At 41.7% G+C, this 25,565-nt stretch overlaps 3 protein-coding genes across 5 annotated transcripts in view; 1 reads left to right on the forward strand and 2 right to left on the reverse strand.

Moving 5' to 3' along the window:
• Nucleotides 1-3,721, reverse strand: part of LOC138975473 (protein argonaute-2-like) — a 4,393-nt gene extending 672 nt beyond the window's left edge. The window contains exons 1-3 of one of the 2 annotated variants that reach the window (XM_070348162.1): nucleotides 3,587-3,721; nucleotides 624-1,265; nucleotides 238-584 (exon numbers count right to left, since the gene is read on the reverse strand). In XM_070348162.1, coding sequence (XP_070204263.1) covers nucleotides 280-584; nucleotides 624-1,242 — 924 coding nt within the window. In that variant the 5' untranslated portion in view covers nucleotides 1,243-1,265; nucleotides 3,587-3,721 and the 3' untranslated portion in view covers nucleotides 238-279. Of the gene's footprint in view, nucleotides 1-237; nucleotides 1,266-3,586 lie in introns of both variants that reach the window. The other variant, XM_070348161.1, reaches the window with a different exon arrangement.
• A 5,308-nt stretch (nucleotides 3,722-9,029) lies between these two features.
• Nucleotides 9,030-14,372, reverse strand: LOC138975474 (protein argonaute-2-like). 2 transcript variants are annotated; one of them, XM_070348164.1, is made up of 4 exons: nucleotides 14,279-14,372; nucleotides 10,721-11,445; nucleotides 10,445-10,681; nucleotides 9,030-9,152 (listed from the first exon to the last, which is right to left on the reverse strand). In XM_070348164.1, the coding sequence occupies exons 2-3, from the start codon at nucleotides 11,420-11,422 to the stop codon at nucleotides 10,487-10,489; spliced, it is 897 nt and encodes a 298-aa protein (XP_070204265.1). In that variant the 5' UTR covers nucleotides 11,423-11,445; nucleotides 14,279-14,372; the 3' UTR covers nucleotides 9,030-9,152; nucleotides 10,445-10,486. The 2 variants fall into 2 exon arrangements, with proteins under 2 accessions (XP_070204265.1, XP_070204264.1); XM_070348163.1 differs by having other exon boundaries at nucleotides 10,445-11,445.
• A 3,975-nt stretch (nucleotides 14,373-18,347) lies between these two features.
• Nucleotides 18,348-19,695, forward strand: LOC138975475 (histidine-rich glycoprotein-like). Its single transcript, XM_070348166.1, has 3 exons — nucleotides 18,348-18,809; nucleotides 18,852-19,318; nucleotides 19,564-19,695. The coding sequence occupies exons 1-2, from the start codon at nucleotides 18,352-18,354 to the stop codon at nucleotides 19,294-19,296; spliced, it is 903 nt and encodes a 300-aa protein (XP_070204267.1). The 5' UTR covers nucleotides 18,348-18,351; the 3' UTR covers nucleotides 19,297-19,318; nucleotides 19,564-19,695.
• Nucleotides 19,696-25,565: the final 5,870 nt, after the last annotated feature.

Below are 25,565 nucleotides of genomic sequence, written 5' to 3' on the forward strand. Positions count from 1 at the left end.
GTCGGTACCAGGCATTAATTAGGGGAATCATGATTGTGTTGAGCACTCTCATCTGACGGAACAGTTTACACCAACCTTACGACCTTTCTTTTAAAGGTCTAGCAAGCCTTGTCAGTAGGTAAAATAGGACCTTGATCCTGCTCTGACAATAGGTTCTCTCGCTGTATGCATGATCATCATGTGAGTAGGGTGAAATGCTTTCAAACCAAAAGGTCTCACAACAACACTTGGACTTACATCTTTGCAGCTGTCGATTCGTTGGCGTGGTCAGCTTGGTATCTAAAATCCAAACTGCTGTCCGCCCTGTTGCTGACCGCCAAACTGCTGTCCGCTTTGTTGCTGACCGCCGAACTGCTGTCCGCCCTGTTGCTGACCGCCCTGTTGCTGTGGTCTGCCGTACTGCTGTTGCTGACCGCCCTGTTGCTGACCGCCTTGTTGCTGTGGTCTGCCGTACTGCTGTTGCTGACCGCCCTGTTGCTGACCGCCTTGTTGCTGACCGCCGAACTGCTGTCCGCCCTGTTGCTGACCGCCCTGTTGCTGTGGTCTGCCGTACTGCTGTTGCTGACCGCCCTGTTGCTGACCGCCTTGTTGCTGTGGTCTGCCGTACTGCTGTTGCTGACCGCCCTGTTGCTGTGGTCTGCCGCCCTGTTGCTGACCGCCTGGACCGCCTTGTTGCTGACCGCCTGGACCGCCTTGTTGCTGACCGCCTGGTCCGCCTTGTTGCATACCGCCTGGTCCGCCCTGTTGCTGACCGCCTGGACCGCCTTGTTGCTGACCGCCTGGACCGCCTTGTTGCTGACCGCCTGGACCGCCTTGTTGCTGACCGCCTGGACCGCCTTGTTGCTGACCGCCTGGACCACCTTGTTGCTGACCGCCGAACTGTGGTCTGCCATACTGTTGTTGACCGCCTTGTTGCTGACCGCCTTGTTGTTGTGGTCTGCCGTACTGTTGCTGGCCACCCTGTTGTTGACCGCCTTGTTGCTGGGGTCTGCCGTACTGTTGCTGGCCGCCTTGTTGCTGGCCGCCCTGTTGTTGTGGTCTGCCGTACTGTTGTTGACCGTACTGTTGTTGACCGCCTTGTTGTTGACCGCCCTGTTGTTGTGGTCTGCCGTACTGTTGTTGACCGCCTTGTTGTTGACCGCTCTGTTGCTCGCCGCCAATACTAAAACCGCCTTGCTGCTGACTGCCGAACTGAGCAGCTGCTAAAGTTGCGAGAAGGGTCAAGGTCAGGATCTTCCACATGTTGGCAGATGTTGTTTACTGGACTGGAATTGAAAGCAAGTCCCGTAAAGCGATATAACAACATGCAAGCAATCTGTCGACCTAAACGACCAAAAGTTAACTGAAAAGTCCTGGTTGACTGAAAACTGTTGACCGAGACATCAATCAAAGTCTTGATCGTTTTCATTCAGTTATGAACCTATAATTTGCATATAACGGATTTGCTTTCTTTTGGAGCATACATTCAATTCAACAAGAAGGGCAAAGCCCATACGACTCACATGCTTGACCTTGACCTTTACATGACCTTGACCTTCAGCTAAACCTAGCAATGACATCATACACTAAGAACTGCTTTACACATTTTTCCTACCAAAATGTATGTGACCTTGACCCAAGGTCAAGGTCATCCAAGGTCATGCAACACAAAGCTGTTAATTCAAGACATAGGAAGTACAATGGTGCTTATTGGCTCTTTCTACCATGAGATATGGTCACTTTTAGTGGTTCACTACCTTATTTTGGTCACATTTCATAAGGGTCAAAGTGACCTTGACCTTGATCATATGTGACCAAATGTGTCTCATGATGAAAGCATAACATGTGCCCCACATAATTTTTAAGTTTGAAACAGTTATCTTCCATAGTTCAGGGTCAAGGTCACTTCAAAATATGTATACAATCCAACTTTGAAGAGCTCCTGTGACCTTGACCTTGAAACAAGGTAAACCAAACTGGTATCAAAAGATGGGGCTTACTTTGCCCTATATTTATTATATATAGGTGAGGTATTAAATCTCAAAACATTTCAGAGAAAATGGGAAAAATGTGAAAAATAGCTGTTTTTTGGACAACATTTATGGCCCCTGCGACCTTGACCTTGAAGCAAGGTCAAGATGCTATGTATGTTTTTTGGGGCCTTGTCATCATACACCATCTTGCCAAATTTGGTACTGATAGACTGAATAGTGTCCAAGAAATATCCAACGTTAAAGTTTTCCGGACGGACGCCGGGGCGGACGGACGGACGGACGGACGACTCGGGTGAGTACATAGACTCACTTTTGCTTCGCATGTGAGTCAAAAACAGCGCATCTAAATGAAAGATGTTATTATGTGGTTATTTTGTGTATTGTTACTCGTAGTTTGATATTGTAAAGCGCGGAGAGCACAGAAATATTCAGTGGTTCGAGTTACATAAGTGTTCATTATTATTATTATTGAATATTTTTCAATTCACGTAATAATTCAAATATAATTAAACAAACACTTGTGTGTCTGTTATTGCAATATCAATTTAAGGCCGTATTTGGAGTACCTCCGCCTCCCGTAAACCATTATGATAGTAGGGAGCCATGGTGTAGGTCAAGCGAGGTGGGTGTGTGAGTTGACTGGTGCGTGTAAGATGCAGCTCCTTTCACTTGATAACGGGGAAGTAGGCTACCGAATTCCATGCAACTTTCCACTTTTTCAGATGCTAGTCGACTGAGAATCCGAACATTCAGTTTCTTTGAAGCCAACCGCCATTCGGTTCAAGTCACTGGCAGTCATTTGTTGTATTAAGAGGTACACAATAACATGCCCATCTAGAGTCGCCATGGCCAAGTGTGAATAAAGTAGGTCACACAGAGCCCTGATTGCTCAAGGGTTGAATAAACCACGAGAACTGGTGTGAGGTTTACGTAGGTGTGCTAAGTCGCCACTCAAGTGACCTGCATGTGTCATTTGCAAGTGTTGAATGCTATTGCGAAAAACAGGTTAGTATTGCTGTGTTATTGAAAAGATTCCATCGTTCTGTAAACCTGTTAGGTGGAATGGGGCTTGAATCAGTGTTTATGTTTCGGAGTTGAAATGCAATGCCATAGTCCAGACCAGTCAAAAATTGTTCGGCCCAAATGTCAATGAAATTCTTCGACACAATTCTGCTACGACCTTTTTCACGGACAGATATGACGTCATCAAAGACATCCAAGCAAACAACGAAAAAGCATCTAGGGATAATATCTGGTAGAACCCAAATATTGACTGAATGTCAAAATGAAAGAACATTTCAACTTTTCATTGGCCTCAATGCTTTAGGGCAACAAATCAAATGTGGTTATTTCATCTGTTTGCATCTTTTCTGATTTCTTCTTTAGTTATTCTCCTTCTACGCTCTTTATCTCTTTCTCTGCGGTATGCTATAAAAAGAACTAAAAATGGATGAAAAAATAGCAGAGTGAAAGAAAGAGTGATAGGAGAAAGAGAAGACACAGGGGGGGGGGGGGGGGGGAACCGCGTCAGTTTCCTTGAAGAACCAGTCTACATCCTCTGGCAAAGAATCTTAAAAGGCAGCCAACACAACGACAATATTGCAAGTACTCACCAAGACGATGTTGTGAATTGGAAGGTCTGGCAGACGATAGATGACAAATCCAGGACTCTGCCGGCTTTTATACACACATCTCTCCCCAAACGGCACATACAGGTGAAACATCATATGAACCTACATGAAGACAACAGGCGGCATGGGGGCGGATGGAGGCAATAGCAAACTGTTGGGTCAAATTTCACATCCATTAAAGCAACGATTGTTTTAGAACATGCGAGCCTTCTTGTGGTTCGGCACGTAATGTAAGCGTTCGCATAATAATTATTTTTAATGTAGAATGAATGTTTGAATGTAGAGTGGCCACAGTCAGGTAAAACCAGACTAACTCACTCAGGAACGAACGAGAAGACAGACTAAATGACTAAAGGAATAAAGAAATGAATTACTAACCTTAGAGTAGTTTTTATTTTATTTTACTGGGTAGGGGAAGGGCTCCTAATATGGACCGATTTTTGTTTCATCCTGATAACTAGCTTGATTTCTTGCGAAGAAGTTTAGTTTTGTGTTTGGTAGTCCTTTTCTCTTAGGTTAACCGTTAGGCTTAATTAGAGTAAAATAGCTTTGATAGACATTCAGCAAAAATTAAATGCAGAAAAAAATCACAAATGGTCCATATTAGGAGCCTGGGCGCCTAATATGGACCAGTGGAGAGGCCTTCACGAATCACTGTAAAAAGCCCCCTATACTTCAAATTAACATGATACAACTTAGTGTGCAAGTCAGACTAATTAGAATATGCTTTAGATTTATCTGTTTTGGGGTTGATGAGAGCAATATTTGAAGCACACCAGGAAACTAAAGAAGCTTATCAAAAACAGAGTGAAAAGAAGTGAAATTATCAACTTCCACGAAAAGAAGACTATTTGTTATATATTTTTGATATCTCGAGGGCTAGTTATAGGTTATTTTCAGCAAGCTTCTTAATGAATTAATGAAAATAGCCTTTAGCTTTTATTTTCTTCGGTTTGTTGAAGGTGGTCCATATTAGGGGACTCACACATACTTTGAGATTTTGCTATTATTTTTTGTGTGCAGTAGAAACTCGGGGTCAACACTGCTAAAATGTAACAAATACAGTCTTTGCTGTCATATATAGCACGTTTTGTGTGATAAAAGCTTTGGCTGTGGACAGAAACGAGTCCGTTTTAGGCGGCAAATTTAGAGTGAACGCTGCCAAAAGTGAAAAAAAGAGAAAAAGCCTAACGGTTTTGAGGTTTGTGTTTCTGCAACAGTTTTGACATGTGCAAGTTATCCATCGGTCCATTCGGGTGCTCTTATTTTGCTCTCTGAACCTAAAAAGTCTACCGTGCTTTCATTACTACAAAATCCACCTGTGACATAATAATTAGCAATGCATTCTACGACTTCCTCTTATTGCAAGTCTCTAGAGTCTGAAAATATGATTCTATAGTACTGTAAAAACGCTTGAAAGAAATATGACAGTTAGTTGTTGGCCATTGCAGACCGTAATATACAATTCAAAAGACATTTCTATTTTTGAAAGCGATAATAGACACCATCTCCGATCAGGCTTTAGGTGGGATGTGAAAATTCATTCATTTGGTCATCCACCAAACAATCAGTAGCCTCATGGCTACTTCCCATGAAAAGTCAGATTACTTTCCTGAATTTATTTCGCAGATTGACATACAGGCGTCACGTACATAATTAATTCAGCAAACAATTACTACTCTGTGTGTGTGTGTGTGTGTGTGTGTGTGTGTGTGTGTGTGTGTGTGTGTGTGTGTGTGTGTGTGTGTGTGTGTGTGTGTGTGTGTGTCGGTGTTGGTGTGTGAGTGACAGCAGTCAGACCGTTGTATGTGTCTAAGTGGAAGCATGCTCTCATCACACTGACGAACAAGTCTCAACAAACATTCGGCGGTGTAGAGTACACTGCCCCTTTCACGAGGACAGCACTTTTAGCCCGACAATTAAAATAAAAATTGAAAAATGTCAACAACAAGTTATAATGTTTCCACTCTGACGCACGTATTCGTTCCTTGAATGCATGGAATCTTTTGTTTTAGCAGGGACCTATATTTAGGTCTATGGTTTTAGTAAGCAACTGTCTTACAAACATCGCTCACGGTTTGGTCTCTCGATGTTGAACTGTGACTAAGGCTTCATTGTTCTGTTCTATACGAGTTGTTCAACACCTGTTGTACAGTTTGATTTACTTATTATTCTTTTGTTTGCAGTTTTCATTGTTAGTTTTCTTGAATTGACATATACGTTTCTGTGGGTATAATTAACATCCTTTGTTTTTGAAAAAGATTCTGCCGATCAAATTGTCAAGTGAAGTCTCATTGTTCTTTTCATTACGAGTTGTAAAAAACAGTCTATATAGTTTTTCTAATAAAACATATTAGTTTCTGTGGGTATAACGTGCTTTTGTTTTCTTACAGATTTTGCCTATCAGATTGTGACTGTCAAAAGTAAACTGCAACTAATGCTGCACTGTTCTTACCGGCTTGTGCAATGTGTCAAACACCTGCCATACAGATTATTCCTTTGTTTACTGAGAGAGATTCTGCCTTTCGTGTAGATTGGGTGTGCCAATAATACATTTCAACTAATATAGGCTTCACTGTTCTACCATGATCGAAGCGTCTAACACCTGCGATTAAAATGTCTCCGATGCACATATTAGTTTCTGCAGGTATGATGTTTTTGTTTTTACATTCAGTCGAGTAATGACTGAATGGTTTAACAAGGGCAGAGAGCGAGGTTTGTCTCCCGATGTATACATATAGATTGACGTAAAAAGCGAGAATGCGGAAAAATTACGTCATGAGCAAGGGAGGTCATATAAATTTGTATAACACACACACACACACACACACACACACACATATATACACACACACACACACAAACGCACGCATGTGCGCACACACATCCACACATTCCCACGCACAGCATTACCTCATCTCGCAGCACAACACTGTACATACAAAAAACTTCCCACCCCCTGCCACCGTTTCTACGGTATGCTAGATTCAAGTTTCAAAATGTTGTGCCACACACACACACACACAGACACAGACACAGACATACACACACACACACACACACACACAGGCATACACACACACACACACACACACCCGCTTGCACACACACACACACACACACACATACAAAAACACACACACATACAAAAACACACACACACATGCACGCACGCACGCACGCACACACACACGCAAGCACTGACCGACACCCACACTACACACACACACACACACTCACAGACACACACACACACACCACACACACACCACACTCACACACACACACACACACCACACACACACACACACACACACACATTACGGGGGCGAGTTGACACCCTTGATAGATTGAACGCGCCATAGAGCGTGAAGTCGTCTTCTACAAAGCGGGGGGGGGGGGGGAGGGGGGGAGGGGGGGGCCGAGATGGGAGGGGGCGTTTCGGTACCCCGCCTTTATAATACACCTCAAGCACAGGCACTCGGCGACACGAGGTGGGCGGGGCTTATGTGTTCTTACTGTTTTTTACGCAGCCTTTATACGTACTGCGGTGTATGGGAATCACTCATATCTGTCTGTCTGTCTGTCTGTCTGTCTGTCTGTCTGTTTGTTTTTCACACTTCGGATTAGACTTGTACCTCTGGTATTCTGGGTTCAATTGAGCTACTATTTGGTGAGTAGCTTGGAATTGTGGCGCATACGATGTGTGCAAAAAATTAGGTTCCTATTGATGTAGTACACAGCAAGTCAGGGAAAAACAAAACAAACTTAAGTTTTTACGTGAGGATGCGCGTCTCAACCTAACAATTGACGTCGGAGAAATGTGCAGTAAGCAATTTACAGGGTGGGCCACAAAAAGAGGGACAAAATCAAACTCTCATATTTTCTAAGAAAATAAATGTTTCTTTCTGACCAGAATGTCCTTTGTTGTTGTTAACTACACTACCAGTGTTTCTGAACTTATCAACCAAGCGTGTGATAGTATGACGATGTGGTATTTTCTTTCCAGGGTGTTCGCGTCGAAACTGTCTTTGAACCAGAGTAGGCGACTTACAGTTCCACAATCTTGGTCCTCTCTTCGACGGAAAAGTAATCGTAGGGGTCCATTCTTCTGTTAGATAAAACTTACAGGTCTTCTGGATATATCACCTGAAAATCAGAAAGAAACAATTATTTTCTTAGAAAATATGAGAGTTTGATTTTGTCCCTCTTTTTGTGGCCCACGTCATCCAGCAGCGCGGGGCCTGGATTGAACATGTCATCAATTACTGACAAGAGCAACCAAATGTTCTTCGATTTCGAAATGCTTTGGTATAATAAAAATTTGAGATGTTGTCCACATCTGGTGAAAAAAATCTTGCGAAAATTCTTGTATTTGTAGAAACTATTACAGTTTCTTTTTGTCCCTCTTTTTGTGGTACACCCTGTAGAATCCATTAACCCCATTCACTGCCCACCCCGTATGTAATACGTGGTCATTTTCTGTTTATCGTACGCCCATAACCGTATCTCATACGTGGGATTTGTGTCAACAACATTTCAGGACATTTCTGAAAACTAAATGGGAGGTAACCACTGTCCAAGTACTTGTAGGGGTTCTAAACACAGTTCTTTCCCATAGACCGTTCGGATAAGTTACTACCACTGTGGCAGTGAAGGGGTTAACAGCTGGTGAGACCTTTATTCGCGCGGCATGGGTGTTTTCACGAAGCATGGATGTGTACACTAGTCATATTATATATTTTTTCATCCGTTTTAGATTTTAAAGACGTTTTCAATTGAAGGTGAACGTGTACGTCAACGCGTATACTTTTATTTGAAACATCTTAAAAACCAAATTAATGAACACCTATGTGTGTGTCACTGTGTGTGTGTGTGTGTGTGTGTGTGTGTGTGTGTGTGTGTGTGTGTAAAACGAGAGAGAGAGAGAGAGAGATTGTTAACGTTTGCTTATGTACGTAGCTGTGTCTTTTTTTTTATGTACACATGTATGTGTACACGTTTTTGCTGGTTGATGCTTTTAATGAACTATCTCTCTCTGTCTTCAGCTCTCTGTCTTTTTCCCCCTTCTAAATGTAGTTTGCGTCTGAATTATTAAGTGTTTTTATAAGGGACAGGTTGTATAATAAACCTTTATCCTTTTTAACAAAGTTCTCTCTCTGTCTCTCTCTCTCTGTCTCTCTCTCTCTCTCTGTCTCTCTCTCTCTCTGTCTCTCTGTCTCTCTCTCTCTCTCTCTCTCTCTCTCTCTCTCTCTCTCTCTCTCTCTCTCTCTCTCTCTCTCTCTCTCTACACACACACAACACTGGATGTAGGCATGAGTGTGCATTTTCACACTGTCAAGTTGCGAAGCCTGCACGGGCTCATCGTCAACCAGCTGTTGTGTACCAGTCAGTCTGCAGTCACACTCAATCCAAACTATCCAAACTCTGCTCAACTCTTTTTATTCTGCCTTCATGTCTTCAATTGTACATACATATGATGACCATTTGCCAGACAAATCAAAACATGGAGGAGAGGAATATCGTATCGGTTGCGAAACTGTAAGACCTGAAACAGAGAAAATACATTTACATTTAACACATACAGTATAGCCTGATAAATATAATTGCCTTCCGTGGAGAATAAAAAAACAAATCGCGTAAAGGAAAATGAACACATTCAGTCAATCTGTGGAACTCAGAGAATAAAACTGAACGCACTGTATTTTTGTCACCAAGACTAGTTAATGATAATAGGCTGGCCCTAATTAAAACGTCGCGAAAAGAAAGCGCTAAGGCTCTGTCTCAGTAAAATTGCCCAAGTAAACCTTATTTGCATAGAACGAATTTTTCTTGATTTTTGAGCTAGTTTTTAATCCAAACACAAAATATGTGTAATTTTTGGAATCAGGAGATGTTAAAGAACTCCATTCAATCAGTATTAAATCTGTTCGCGAGAATGTGCTTGAGAGTAAAAACTAAACCAGTTCGCACTTAACGGTGAAACACTTAAACACGCTTCCTGAAATGAAAATCAAAACAACAACAACAAAGGTATGAGAGGGGAGAATGCGTCAAAACGGAGCCTTCATTCGATCACAACAGGCTGTGTTCTGTGTGGTCGGTACCAGGCATTAATTAGGGGAATCATGATTGTGTTGAGCACTCTCATCCTACGGAACAGTTTACACCAACCTTACGACCTTTCTTTTAAAGGCACAGTGCAGCTCACAGCCTTCGTTTTGCGTTTTTGTTGCAGCTGAGTGCATTTACAGTTCAAAAATCCTCCTATGGTAGTAAAACAAACCCAAAACTACCCAACGACGACATCTGTGAAGCTCGACAGTTTCTTGTTCACGCGAGTGCATAAATTAACCTAGTTATTACGTTTGTGTTTGGTCTGAGTTCGATTCAACTGATTGATCCCGCCCTTTATTTTGTTTTGCACAAACTCATGATGATGTCTGACATACTTTGCTAGTGACGTGTCTTTTTGTGCATGATGTGGTGCTCTACCTGATCTAAATTTAGATCCAAAAATAGGTCAAGACCAGCCGGGTCCGAGTACGAAATTAATTCGTAAAAAAATCGCAGTTCTTGACTCTTTGGGTGCAAGTCGATGAAACTTGGTAGTTCTTCTAACGGATAGCTGCCTGAGGTATGACTAAAAGCCCCAGGGGCTCCGTGCACCTGGATTTGACAAGTTCAGTACCTTTAAAGGTCTAGCAAGCCTTGTCAGTAGGTAAAATAGGACCTTGATCCTGCTCTAACAATAGGTTCTCTCGCTGTATGCATGATCATCATGTGAGTAGGGTAAAATGCTTTCAAACCAAAAGGTCTCACAACAACACTTGGACTTACATCTTTGCAGCTGTCGATTCGTTGGCGTGGTCAGCTTGGTATCTAAAATCCAAACTGCTGTCCGCCCTGTTGCTGACCGCCAAACTGCTGTCCGCTTTGTTGCTGACCGCCGAACTGCTGTCCGCCCTGTTGCTGACCGCCCTGTTGCTGACCGCCGAACTGTTGCTGTGGTCTGCCGTACTGCTGTTGCTGACCGCCCTGTTGCTGTGGTCTGCCGTACTGCTGTTGCTGACCGCCCTGTTGCTGACCGCCCTGTTGCTGTGGTCTGCCGTACTGCTGTTGCTGACCGCCCTGTTGCTGACCGCCCTGTTGCTGTGGTCTGCCGAACTGCTGTTGCTGACCGCCTGGTCCACCCTGTTGCTGACCGCCCTGTTGCTGTGGTCTGCCGCCCTGTTGCTGACCGCCTGGACCGCCTTGTTGCTGACCGCCTGGACCGCCTTGTTGCTGACCGCCTGGTCCGCCTTGTTGCATACCGCCTGGTCCGCCCTGTTGCTGACCGCCTGGACCGCCTTGTTGCATACCGCCTGGACCGCCTTGTTGCTGACCGCCTGGACCGCCTTGTTGCTGACCGCCTGGACCACCTTGTTGCTGACCGCCGAACTGTGGTCTGCCATACTGTTGTTGACCGCCTTGTTGCTGACCGCCTTGTTGTTGTGGTCTGCCGTACTGTTGCTGGCCGCCCTGTTGCTGGCCGCCCTGTTGTTGACCGCCTTGTTGCTGGGGTCTGCCGTACTGTTGCTGGCCGCCTTGTTGCTGGCCGCCTTGTTGCTGGCCGCCCTGTTGTTGTGGTCTGCCGTACTGTTGTTGACCGCCTTGTTGTTGACCGCCCTGTTGTTGTGGTCTGCCGTACTGTTGTTGACCGCCTTGTTGTTGACCGCCCTGTTGCTCGCCGCCAATACTAAAACCGCCTTGCTGCTGACCGCCGAACTGAGCAGCTGCTAGAGTTGCGAGAAGGGTCAAGGTCAGGATCTTCCACATGTTGGCAGATGTTGTTTACTGGACTGGAATTGAAAGCAAGTCCCGTAAAGCGATATAACAACATGCATGTCGACCTAAACGACCAAAAGTTAACTGAAAAGTCCTGGTTGACTGAAAACTGTTGACCGAGACATCAATCAAAGTCTTGATCGTTTTCATTCAGTTATGAACCTATAATTTGCATATAACGGATTTGCTTTCTTTTGGAGCATACATTCAATTCAAAAACAGCGCATCTAAATGAAAGATGTTATTATGTGGTTATTTTGTGTATTGTTACTCGTAGTTTGATATTGTAAAGCGCGGAGAGCACAGAAATATTCAGTGGTTCGAGTTACATAAGTGTTCATTATTATTATTATTGAATATTTTTCAATTCACGTAATAATTCAAATATAATTAAACAAACACTTGTGTGTCTGTTATTGCAATATCAATTTAAGGCCGTATTTGGAGTACCTCCGCCTCCCGTAAACCATTATGATAGTAGGGAGCCATGGTGTAGGTCAAGCGAGGTGGGTGTGTGAGTTGACTGGTGCGTGTAAGATGCAGCTCCTTTCACTTGATAACGGGGAAGTAGGCTACCGAATTCCATGCAACTTTCCACTTTTTGAGATGCTAGTCGACTGAGAATCCGAACATTCAGTTTCTTTGAAGCCAACCGCCATTCGGTTCAAGTCACTGGCAGTCATTTGAAACCGCCATGGCCAAGTGTGAATAAAGTAGGTCACACAGAGCCCCGATTGCTCAGGGGTTGAATAAACCACGAGAACTGGTGTGAGGTTTACGTAGGTGTGCTAAGTCGCCACTCAAGTGACCTGCATGTGTCATTTGCAAGTGTTGAATGCTATTGCGAAAAACAGGTTAGTATTGCTGTGTTCGTGAAAAGATTCCATCGTTCTGTAAACCTGTTAGGTGGAATGGGGCTTGAATCAGTGTTTATGTTTCGGAGTTTTTTTTTGTTGTTTTTTGTTTTTTTTTCAAACAATTTTATTCACATAAATAACAACAATTAACAATATCTCATACAATGAATTAAATACAACTTATCGAGAACAACAAGCTAACTTTTTTAACGTTTTGTTCTTCGAACACTCACACAAAAATGCTTCTTATCTGTAACTGCCTATTAAAAATACTTTCCAACGGTAAAAACGAATTTGTTTTTTTATATATACTAACGCACATCTTTCCGATTAAGATAATGTGGTTCAATTTATACATAGTTGCCTTTCTCACCATTACAAAATGCATACCAAATAAAACATCACTAACATTCAAAATAATCTTAATTTCTAAAGTACGAAAAATAAATTCTTCAATAAACTTCCAGAATTTGTATACAACCGGGCATTCAAAAAAGAAGTGTTCAATGAAATCAGTTACATCACAGCAGTAATTACATTTATTAGTTTCCGTTACTTTCATTTTACACAGGAGAATGTTGGTCGGATAAATGTTGTTTATGTTTCGGAGTTGAAATGCAATGCCATAGTCCAGACCAGTCAAAAATTGTTCGGCCCAAATGTCAATGAAATTCTTCGACACAATTCTGCTACGACCTTTTTCACGGACAGATATGACGTCATCAAAGACATCCAAGAAAACAACGAAAAAGCATCTAGGGATATTATCTGGTAGAACCCAAATATTGACTGAATGTCAAAATGAAAGAACATTTCAACTTTTCATTGGCCTCAATGCTTTAGGGCAACAAATCAAATGTGGTTATTTCATCTGTTTGCATCTTTTCTGATTTCTTCTTTAGTTATTCTCCTTCTACGCTCTTTATCTCTTTCTCTGCGGTATGCTATAAAAAGAACTAACAAGTCGCGTAAGGCGAAAATACAATATTTAGTCAAGTAGCTGTCGAACTCACAGAATAAAACTGAACGCAATGCCATTTTTCAGCAAGACCGTATACTCGTAGCATCGTCAGTCCACCGCTCATGGCAAAGGCAGTGAAATTGACAAGAAGAGCGGGGTAGTAGTTGCGCTAAGAAGGATAGCACGCTTTTCTGTACCTCTCTTTGTTTTAACTTTCTGAGCGTGTTTTTAATCCAAACATATCATATCTATATGTTTTTGGAATCAGGAACCGACAAGGAATAAGATGAAAGTGTTTTTAAATTGATTTGGACAATTTAATTTTGATAATAATTTTTATATATTTAATTTTCAGAGCTTGTTTTTAATCCGAATATAACATATTTATATGTTTTTGGAATCAGCAAATGATGGAGAATAAGATAAACGTAAATTGGGATCGTTTTATAAATTTTTATCTTTTTTTACAATTTTCAGATTTTTAATGACCAAAGTCATCAATTAACTTTTAAGCCACCAAGCTGAAATGCAATACCGAAGTCCGGGCTTCGTCGAAGATTACTTGACCAAAATTTCAACCAATTTGGTTGAAAAATGATGGCGTGACAGTGCCGCCTCAACTTTCACGAAAAGCCGGATATGACGTCATCAAAGCCGTTTATCAAAAAAATGAAAAAAACGTTCGGGGATTTCATACCCAGGAACTCTCATGTCAAATTTCATAAAGATCGGTCTAGTAGTTTAGTCTGAATCGCTCTACACACACACACACACGCACACACACACGCACGCACATACACCACGACCCTCGTTTCGATTCCCCCTCGATGTTAAAATATTTAGTCAAAACTTGACTAAATATAAAAATGGATGAAAAAGTAGCAGAGTGAAAGAAAGAGTGATAGGAGAAAGAGAAGACAGAGGGGGGGGGGGGGGAACCGCGTCAGTTTCCTTGAAGAACCAGTCTACATCCTCTGGCAAAGAATCTTAAAAGGCAGCCAACACAACGACAATATTGCAAGTACTCACCAAGACGATGTTGTGAATTGGAAGGTCTGGCAGACGATAGATGACAAATCGGACTCTGCCGGCTTTTATACACACATCTCTCCCCAAACGGCACACACAGGTGAAACATCATATCAACCTACATGAAGACAACAGACGGCATGGAGGCGGATGGAGACAATAGCAAACTGTTGGGTCAAATTTCACATCCATTAAAGCAACGATTGTTTTAGAACATGCGAGCCTTCTTGTGGTTCGGCACGTAATGTAAGCGTTCGCATAATAATTATTTTTAATGTAGAATGAATGTTTGAATGTAGAGTGGCCACAGTCAGATAAAACCAGACTAACTCACTCAGGAACGAACGAGAAGACAGACTAAATGATTAAAGGAATAAAGAAATGAATTACTAACCTTAGAGTAGTTTTTATTTTATTTTACTGGGTAGGGGAAGGGCTCCTAATATGGACCGCTTTTTGTTTCATCTTAATAACTAGCTTGATTTCTTGCGAAGAAGTTTAGTTTTGTATTTGGTAGTCCTTCTCTCTTAGGTTAACCGTTAGGCTTAATTAGAGTAAAATAGCTTTGATAGACATTCAGCAAAAATTAAATGCAGAAAAAAATCACAAATGGTCCATATTAGGAGCCTGGGCGCCTAATATGGACCAGTGGAGAGGCCTTCACGAATCACTGTAAAAAGCCCCCTATACTTCAAATTAACATGATACAACTTAGTGTGCAAGTCAGACTAATTAGAATATGCTTTAGATTTATCTGTTTTGGGTTGATGAGAGCAATATTTGAAGCACACCAGGAAACTAAAGAAGCTTATCAAAAACAGAGTGAAAATAAGTGAAATTATCAACTTCCACGAAAAGAAGACTATTTGTTATATATTTTTGATATCTCGAGGGCTAGTTATAGGTTATTTTCAGCAAGCTTCTTAATGAATTAATGAAAATAGCCTTTAGCTTTTATTTTCTTCGATTTGTTGAAGGTGGTCCATATTAGGGGACTCACACATACTTTGAGATTTTGCTATTATTTTTTGTGTGCAGTAGAAACTCGGGGTCAACACTGCTAAAATGTAACAAATACAGTCTTAGCTGTCATATATAGCACGTTTTGTGTGATAAAAGCTTTGGCTGTGGACAGAAACGAGTCCGTTTTAGGCGGCAAATTTAGAGTGAACGCTGCCAAAAGTGAAAACAAGTCGCGTAAGGCGAAAATACAATATTTAGTCAAGTAGCTGTCGAACTCACAGAATGAAACTGAACGCAATGCCATTTTACTCGTAGCATCGTCAGGCCACCGCTCATGGCAAAGGCAGTGAAATTGACAAGAAGAGCGGGGTAGTAGTTGCGCTAAGAAGGATAGCACGCTTTTCTGTACCTCTCTTTGTTTTAACTTTCTGAGCGTGTTTTTAATCCAAACATATCATATCTATATGTTTTTGGAATCAGGAACCGACAAGGAATAAGATGAAAGTGTTTTTAAATTGATTTGGACAATTTAATTTTGATAATAATTTTTATATATTTAATTTTCAGAGCTTGTTTTTAATCCAAATATAACATATTTATATGTTTTTGGAATCAGCAAATGATGGAGAATAAGATAAACGTAAATTTGAATCGTTTTAGAAATTTTTATTTTTTTTTTACAATTTTCCGATTTTTAATGACCAAAGTCATTAATTAATTTTTAAGCCACCAAGCTGAAATGCAATACCAAACCCCGGGCTTCGTCGAAGATTACTTGACCAAAATTTGAACCAATTTGGTTGAAAAATGAGGGCGTGACAGTGCCGCCTCAACTTTCACGAAAAGCCGGATATGACGTCATCAAAGCTATTTATCAAAAAAATGAAAAAAACGTTCGGGGATTTCATACCCAGGAACTCTCATGTCAAATTTCATAAAGATCGGTCCAGTAGTTTAGTCTGAATCGCTCTACACACACACACAGACAGACACACACACACACACACACACACACACACACACACACACACACACATACACCACGACCCTCGTTTCGATTCCCCCTCGATGTTAAAATATTTAGTCAAAACTTGACTAAATATAAAAAAACGATTCTGGGCAAGTTCATTTCTGCCTCGAGTCAACCTGTTTGCTCCTTATAGTATAGGAAACATTGAAAAACTGTAACCTGATTTCAATCTTAAAAGTCTCTGGGCACAACGCATTATGGTTTCAGACAATCGCCTGGATATTTTAAACCACAGGAAGCATTGATTGAAAGAACTGTAATAAAAATGTTAAATCTTAAAACATTCTGTGCACGATTCATTTCTGTCGTGAGACAATCTCTATGTACCTGGGCTAGATACAGGGAGCTTTGAAAGAACTACATGCATTTATTAAATTGTAATCTTCAAATATCCAGAGCCTAATCTATTTTTGCTTTCACGATTCATTTCTGTGTTTAGGAATTCTACTTGCACATTATACCATTGGGAGCTTTGAAAAAAACAAATTGTAATCTAAACAGATTCCAGACACGGTATACTCATGACTTCAGATAAATTCCTTGCATTGCAAGAAGCATTGAAAAGAACTGTAAGCATACATTAATCTCAAAACATTCTGGGCACAATACAGTTTTGTCTTCAGATAATCTCCTTCACCTTGACCAAACGAAGCATTGGAAGAATTGTAGCCAAACAACGCTCTTACATAATTATGGATACCTTTCGTTTCTATCTGTCAACAATAGTTCCTTTCACACTGTAACACTGGACGCACGGACAAAACTTTATGTACAAATTCAATCTCAAAAAGTTCTGGGCAAGATTAATTTCTGTCAAAGTTGACACAATGTCCTCGCATCTAAGAGGCATAGTCCTGCCTGACAGAACATTTCTAATCACTGTCTCTGACCTGCCTAAACTTCTACATGGGATAAGACCGTTCCTCGTGTTAAACAGATACCTAACACAAATGAATATATTAGGCGTTTTCTGTCATGTTCAGAGTCATCCTGAACTCAGGTCAAAATGAGTTCGGCTCATTCTCTCCCTGACAGGATGCCTTGAGTTTCCTTGTCTGGCAAGGAAACCGATTTTTTTTATTTTTTTGTTTATTTTTTTGTTGTTACATATTTAGAGTTTTTTGTAATGTATTATTGATATAAGCAGATTCGCGATCGTCGATAATGAAGGAAACCGATTTTTTTTATTTTTTTGTTTATTTTTTTGTTGTTACATATTTAGAGTTTTTTGTAATGTATTATTGATATAAGCAGATTCGCGATCGTCGATAATGATTTTTCATGGTGTTTTGTAATTTTTAAATTACAAAGGAATTGATATGTAAGACAGTTTCAAGCGAGCTATTTTTCGCGGCTGTATTTACTGTGCAAACAACTCTAAATATGGCAAAAGTGTCACGTGATAATCAACCGTTTGGTTTCGGCGCTCACTGGAGCAGACGATTTTTTCTGTAACCAGTTGACAGTGACTGGTTACGGTCTCCTTCCGGCAGCAGTCCCAAAATTTTGACTTGTTTTGACCTTAGAACGATGTCTTTATCATAACTGTGAAGAACAGAACGGAGATCACTGTCGAAGTCGGCCAATCTGCAATCATTTTCGTCTCGCGAACACTGATCTCAAATTTAGATCAGTGCTCGCGAAAAACATATGGGAGATAATAGCCGTGGAGCGATGCTTGTCAGAAGGGTTCAGAGTGTGAATATTTGGATGAATTAATTCTTAAAAGCCACTAGCCCGGTGGAAAGCCACTAGCCCGGTGGAAAGCCACTACCCCTTGTGAAAGCTTGGCCAGATCTGAGATGGTGATTTTAATTGTTCACACGTTGTTTTCTTAGACCAAAGGGAAACAAAAACCTGTATCCTAAGTTCACTCTGAAAAGTTTTTGGACACGATTGATTTCTGACTTCAGACCGACCAAGCCAGCCCTAACCGTCAAGATGTGGAAACTCTTGACCTTTGCCCTTGCCATTAGCATGGCGGCTGCCTTCGCTCCACGCGATGGATCACCACCACCACCAACCGGAGAGGCTCCACGCGATGGATCACCACCACCACCAACCGGAGAGGCTCCACGCGATGGATCACCACCACCACCACCCCCCGGCGGTGACCGCCAGAAAAGGGGTGCACCACCAACCGGAGAGGCTCCACGCGATGGATCACCACCACCACCAACCGGAGAGGCTCCACGCGATGGATCACCACCACCACCACCCCCCGGCGGTGACCGCCAGAAAAGGGGTGCACCACCAACCGGAGACGCTCCACGCGATGGATCACCACCACCACCAACCGGAGAGGCTCCACGCGATGGATCACCACCACCACCACCACCCGGCGGTGACCGCCAGAAAAGGGGTGCACCACCAACCGGAGAGGCTCCACGCGATGGATCACCACCACCACCAACCGGAGAGGCTCCACGCGATGGATCACCACCACCACCACCACCCGGCGGTGACCGCCAGAAAAGGGGTGCACCACCAACCGGAGAGGCTCCACGCGATGGATCACCACCACCACCAACCGGAGAGGCTCCACGCGATGGATCACCACCACCACCACCAACCGGAGAGGCTCCACGCGATGGATCACCACCACCACCACCACCACCTGGCGGTGACCGCCAGAAAAGGTCTCCTAGGAGACCACCACCACCACCACCCAGCGGGGACGCTCCACGCGATGGATCACCACCACCACCAACCGGAGATCGAGGCTCCACGCGATGGATCACCACCACCACCAACCGGAGAGGCTCCACGTGATGGATCACCACCACCACCACCAACCGGAGAGGCTCCACGCGATGGATCACCACCACCACCACCACCACCTGGCGGTGACCGCCAGAAAAGGTCTCCTAGGAGACCACCACCACCACCACCCAGCGGGGAGGCTCCTCGCGATGGATCACCACCACCACCAACCGGAGAGGCTCCACGCGATGGATCACCACCACCACCAACCGGAGAGGCTCCACGCGATGGATCACCACCACCACCCGGCGATGACTTCTGAAACCGAAACTGAATATCGCATGGTTTGTATTATATTGCTTCTCTCTGCGTCTAATGTATTCGATTCGTATTGTATTCAACATTCGATTCATTCACCTCCCTTGTTACTTCATTTTGCATGTTTCAGGCGCTGGTATTTCGCCGGTGACAGACTTTTTTTTTTGGACTAAATAAAATATTATCATGAAGGTTGTGTCGTATATTGTATTAAACATTCGTCCATTCATCTCTCTTGTTTATTTGTTTTTGCATTTTTCATTTGTTTCAGGTCCTAATTCTACGCTGACAAGATTTGTGTGTGTGGATAGACATTCTCCTGCAAAGAGTTTGTGTCAAATCAGAATCGGCCGGTCATGTGGTTTCGCTGATGGAACTAAAGAAATTAAAGAGAAAAATTGCATCATTTGTGTGGCTTACTGATATGAGTCGCATGTGTGACAACATGTAATGGACACGACTAAATGGTGTGTTGACTGGGTGTGGTTAATTGGGAAGCGTTTACGTGTGTTTTTTCGTCTGTGTGTCGGTCTAACTGTCAGTATTTCTTCGCTATCTCTCCTACCGTCTGTCTGTCGTCTGTCTGTGTCTTAGTGTCTGTCTGTCAGTCAGTCTGTCTGTCTTTTTGTCTCTCTTTGTCTAGGTGTCTGACTGTCTGTCTGCATGTCTGTCTGTCTGTCTTTCTGTCTGTTTTTCTGTCTGTTTATATGTCTGTCTGTCCGTTTGTCTGTCTGTCTGCCTATCCTGCTCACGGACAGGCATCAAAAGCGGTTGATGATTTTCAAGAACGAATGCAAAAGCAAATGTTACAGTTCTAATTTAACTTCAATAGACCAAACAAACAAACAAGCAATTAACGAATAAGCATACAACCAAACGACCGATCAACCAACCAACCAACCAACCAACAAACAAACAAACCTCAAAACATTAAAAAAAAAAAAAAAAAAAAAAAAAAGACAGCAACACACATGAACAAACACAGAATCTCACTGACAGGCGCTTGCTCGCGCTCACAGAAACAAAAACAAGTCGCGTAAGGCGAAAATACAACATTTAGTCAAGTAGCTGTCGAACTCACAGAATGAAACTGAACGCAATGCCATTTTTCAGCAAGACCGTATACTCGTAGCATCGTCAGTCCACTGCTCATGGCAAAGGCAGTGAAATTGACAAGAAGAGCGGGGTAGTACCGGTAGTTGCGCTAAGAAGGATAGCACGCTTTTCTGTACCTCTCTTTGTTTTAACTTTCTGAGCGTGTTTTTAATCCAAACATATCATATCTATATGTTTTTGGAATCAGGAACCGACAAGGAATAAGATGAAAGTGTTTTTAAATTGATTTCGACAATTTAATTTTGATAATAATTTTTATATATTTAATTTTCAGAGCTTGTTTTTAATCCAAATACAGGGCCGGACCCAGGGAGGGGTTCCAGGGGTTCCGGAACCCCACCCCTGGAAAAAGCATGTACCTTGCTTTGACTTTTACTAGTTTTAGCACCAAAACAATGCTGCTCTTAACCCTCAAAACAAGGCCCAGAATGCACCAGATTGCACAGATTTTAACCGTTTTTCAAAACTTTTCCGGGGGAGCATGCCCCCGGACCCCCCTAGTTCAGCAGGCGCGCGCTTGTGGCTTCGCCACTTCGCTGATTTGCCCCCCCACCCCCCCCCCCCCCCCCCCCAAAAAAGGAGGAACCCCCCCCTTACAACTCATTTGGTCCGGCCCTGAAATATAACATATTTATATGTTTTTGGAATCAGAAAATGATGGAGAATAAGATGAACGTAAATTTGGATCGTTTTATAAATTGTTATTTTTTTTTACAATTTTCAGATTTTTAATGACCAAAGTCATTAATTAATGTTTAAGCCACCACGCTGAAATGCAATACCGAAGTCCGGGCTTCGTCGAAGATTACTTGACCAAAATTTCAACCAAGTTGGTTGAAAAATGAGGGCGTGACAGTGCCGCCTCAACTTTCACGAAAAGCCGGATATGACGTCATCAAAGCCATTTATCAAAAAAATGAAAAAAACGTTCGGGGATTTCATACCCAGGAACTCTCATGTCAAATTTCATAAAGATCGGTCCAGTAGTTTAGTCTGAATCGCTCTACACACACACACACACACACACACACACACGCACATACACCACGACCCTCGTCTCGATTCCCCCCTCTACGTTAAAACATTTAGTCAAAACTTGACTAAATGTAACAAGCTAAAGCACACGCATAAAAACTCACATGTACGCACGCACGATCACACACACATATGCAAACGCCCACACACACACACACACACACACACACACACACACACACACACACACACACACACACACACACACTCACCTCCACCCTCGTCTCGATTCCTGGTCTATGTTAAAACACAAGGTAAAAGGTTTGTCAGAGTTAGTCTTTCGGGGTTTTAAGTGGTATGTAAATAAAAAAAAAAGTAAGTTTGTCATCGAATGAAAAGCACAGTATGGCACATGGTCTGATTTATAAATTACTAGAAAGTATGTATAAGGTTTTTCTTCTTCTTTTTATATTTAGTCAAGTTTTGACTAAATATTTTAACATCGAGGGGGAATCGGAACGAGGGTCGTGGTGTATGTGTGTCTGTCTGTGCGTGTGTGTGTGTGTGTGCATGTGTGTGTGTGTGTGTGTGTGTGTGTGTGTAGAGCGATTCAGACTAAACTACTGGACCGATCTTTATGAAATTTGACATGAGAGTTCCTGGGTATGAAATCCCCGAACGTTTTTTTCATTTATTTGATAAATGGCTTTGATGACGTCATATCCGGCTTTTCGTGAAAGTTGAGGCGGCACTGTCACGCCCTCATTTTTCAACCAAATTGGTTGAAATTTTGGTCAAGTAATCTTCGACAAAGCCCGGACTTCGGTATTGCATTTCAGCTTGGTGGCTTAAAAATTAATTAATGACTTTGGTCATTAAAAATCTGAAAATTGTAAAAAAAAATAACAATTTATAAAACGATCCAAATTTACGTTTATCTTATTCTCCATCATTTGCTGATTCCAAAAACATATAAATATGTTATATTCGGATTAAAAACAAGCTCTGAAAATTAAATATATAAAAATTATTATCAAAATTAAATTGTCGAAATCAATTTAAAAACACTTTCATCTTATTCCTTGTTGGTTCCTGATTCCAAAAACATAGAGATATGATATGTTTGGATTAAAAACACGCTCAGAAAGTTAAAACAAAGAGAGGTACAGAAACGCGTGCTATCCTTCTTAGCGCAACTACTACCCCGCTCTTCTTGTCAATTTCACTGCCTTTGCCATGAGCGGTGGACTGACGATGCTACGAGTATACGGTCTTGCTGAAAAATGGCATTGCGTTCAGTTTCATTCTGTGAGTTCGACAGCTACTTGACTAAATATTGTATTTTCGCCTTACGCGACTTGTTTTTCTTCTTTTTACATTTAGTCAAGTTATGACTAAATGTTTTAACATCGAGGGGGGAATCGAGACGAGGGTCGTGGTGTATGTGCGTGTGTCTGTGTGTCTGTGTGTGTGTGTAGAGCGATTCAGACTAAACTACTGGACCGATCTTTATGAAATTTGACATGAGAGTTCCTGGGTATGAAATCCCCGAACGTTTTTTTCATTTTTTTGATAAATGGCTTTGATGACGTCATATCCGGCTTTTCGTGAAAGTTGAGGCGGCACTGTCACGCCCTCATTTTTCAACCAAATTGGTTGAAATTTTGGTCAAGTAATCTTCGACAAAGCCCGGACTTCGGTATTGCATTTCAGCTTGGTGGCTTAAAAATTGATTAATGACTTTGGTCATTAAAAATCTGAAAATTGTAAAAAAAAAATAAAAATTTATAAAACGATCTAAATTTACGTTCATCTTATTCTCCATCATTTTCTGATTCCAAAAACATATAAATATGTTATATTCGGATTAAAAACAAGCTCTGAAAATTAAATATATAAAAAATTAGTATCAAAATTTTTTTTTCGAAATCAATTTAAAAACACTTTCATCTTATTCCTGGTCGGTTCCTGATTCCAAAATCATATAGATATGATATGTTTGGATTAAAAACACGCTCAGAAAGTTAAAACGAAGAGAGGTACAGAAAAGCGTGCTATCCTTCTCAGCGCAACGAATACCCCGCTCTTCTTGTCAATTCCACGGGCACTGCCTTTGCCACGGGCGGTGGAGTGACGATGCTACGAGTATACGGTCTTGCTGCGTTGCGTTGCGTTCAGTTTCATTCTGTGAGTTCGACAGCTTCTTGACTAAATGTTGTATTTTCGCCTTACGCGACTTGTTTTTTTTCAACATGGTTTTATTTCTTTTTGGTACATATATAACACTAGAGGAATCGCGAGACAGAGTATGCAGCGTGGCGGTTCGCCGGCTTAGAGCACGTGTTGAAAATGTTCATCCACCAGTTTGTGCCCGGGGTCCACCTGAATATGCCCACCAAATTTGATGCAGAATATTTACGATGGGAGGGGTAGTATATATTAGTGGCAATATTTTGAAGATGGGAGGGATTTTGTACACGAATTTCAATACTTAGATGTACTACCTGTGCAGAAAAGTGCTGTGCAGAAAAGCGCTGCATTTGTGTGGCGGAAGTGAAAGAAGTAAAGAAGTAGAGCCCAACAAAAAAGTGTTTAATTCGTATCGCGATACGAATTACGAAAATAAACACTTTTTTGTTCGGCTCTACTTCTTTACCAAAAAGAAATAAAACCATGTTGAAAAAAAAGAAGAAGAAACAAGTCGCGTAAGGCGAAAATACAATATTTAGTCAAGTAGCTGTCGAACTCACAGAATAAAACTGAACGCAACGCAACGCAGCAAGACCGTATACTCGTAGCATCGTCACTCCACCGCCCGTGGCAAAGGCAGTGCCCGTGGAATTGACAAGAAGAGCGGGATATTCGTTGCGCTGAGAAGGATAGCACGCTTTTCTGTACCTCTCTTCGTTTTAACTTTCTGAGCGTGTTTTTAATCCAAACATATCATATCTATATGTTTTTGGAATCAGGAACCGACAAGGAATAAGATGAAAGTGTTTTTAAAACGATTTCGAAAAAAAAAATTTGATAATAATTTTTATATATTTAATTTTCAGAGCTTGTTTTTAATCCGAATATAACATATTTATATGTTTTTGGAATCAGCAAATGATGGAGAATAAGATAAACGTAAATTTGGATTGTTTTATAAATTTTTAATTTTTTTTACAATTTTCCGATTTTTAATGACCAAAGTCATCAATTAATTTTTAAGCCACCAAGCTGAAATGCAATACCGAACCCCGGGCTTTGTCGAAGATTACTTGACCAAAATTTCAACCAATTTGGTTGAAAAATGAGGGCGTGACAGTGCCGCCTCAACTTTCACGAAAAGCCGGATATGACATCATCAAAGACATTTATCAAAAAAATGAAAAAAACGTTCGGGGATTTCATACCCAGGAACTCTCATGTCAAATTTCATAAAGATCGGTCCAGTAGTTTAGTCTGAATCGCTCTACACACACACACACACACACACACACACGCACACACATACACCATACCCTCGTTTCGATTCCCCCTCGATGTTAAAATATTTAGTCAAAACTTGACTAAATATAAAAAAGAAGAAGAAAAACCTTATACATACTTTCTAGTAATTTATAAATCAGACCATGTGCCATACTGTGCTTTTCATTCGCAGACAAACTTACTTTTTTTTTTTTTTACATACCACTTAAAACCCCGAAAGACTAACTCTGACAAACCTTTTACCTTGTGTTTTAACATAGACCAGGAATCGAGACGAGGGTGGAGGTGAGTGTGTGTGTGTGTGTGTGTGTGTGTGTGTGTGTGTGTGAGTGTGTGTGTGGGCGTTTGCATATGTGTGTGTGATCGTGCGTGCGTACGTACATGTGAGTTTTTATGCGTGTGCTTTAGCTTGTTTTTGTTTCTGTGAGTGCGAGCAAGCGCCTGTCAGTGAGATTCTGTGTTTGTTCATGTGTGTTGCTGTCTTTTTGTTTCTTTTTTTTTTAATGTTTTGAGGTTTGTTTGTTTGTTTGTTGGTTGGTTGGTTGGTTGATCGGTCGTTTGGTTGTATGCTTGTTCGTTAATTGCTTGTTTGTTTGTTTGGTCTATTGAAGTTAAATTAGAACTGTAACAACATTTGCTTTTGCATTCGTTCTTGAAAATCATCAACCGCTTTTGATGCCTGTCCGTGAGCAGGATAGGCAGACAGAC

Source organism: Littorina saxatilis, linkage group LG9 (genome assembly GCF_037325665.1).
Source record: "Littorina saxatilis isolate snail1 linkage group LG9, US_GU_Lsax_2.0, whole genome shotgun sequence".
In the NCBI taxonomy this organism is placed as follows: domain Eukaryota; kingdom Metazoa; phylum Mollusca; class Gastropoda; order Littorinimorpha; family Littorinidae; genus Littorina; species Littorina saxatilis.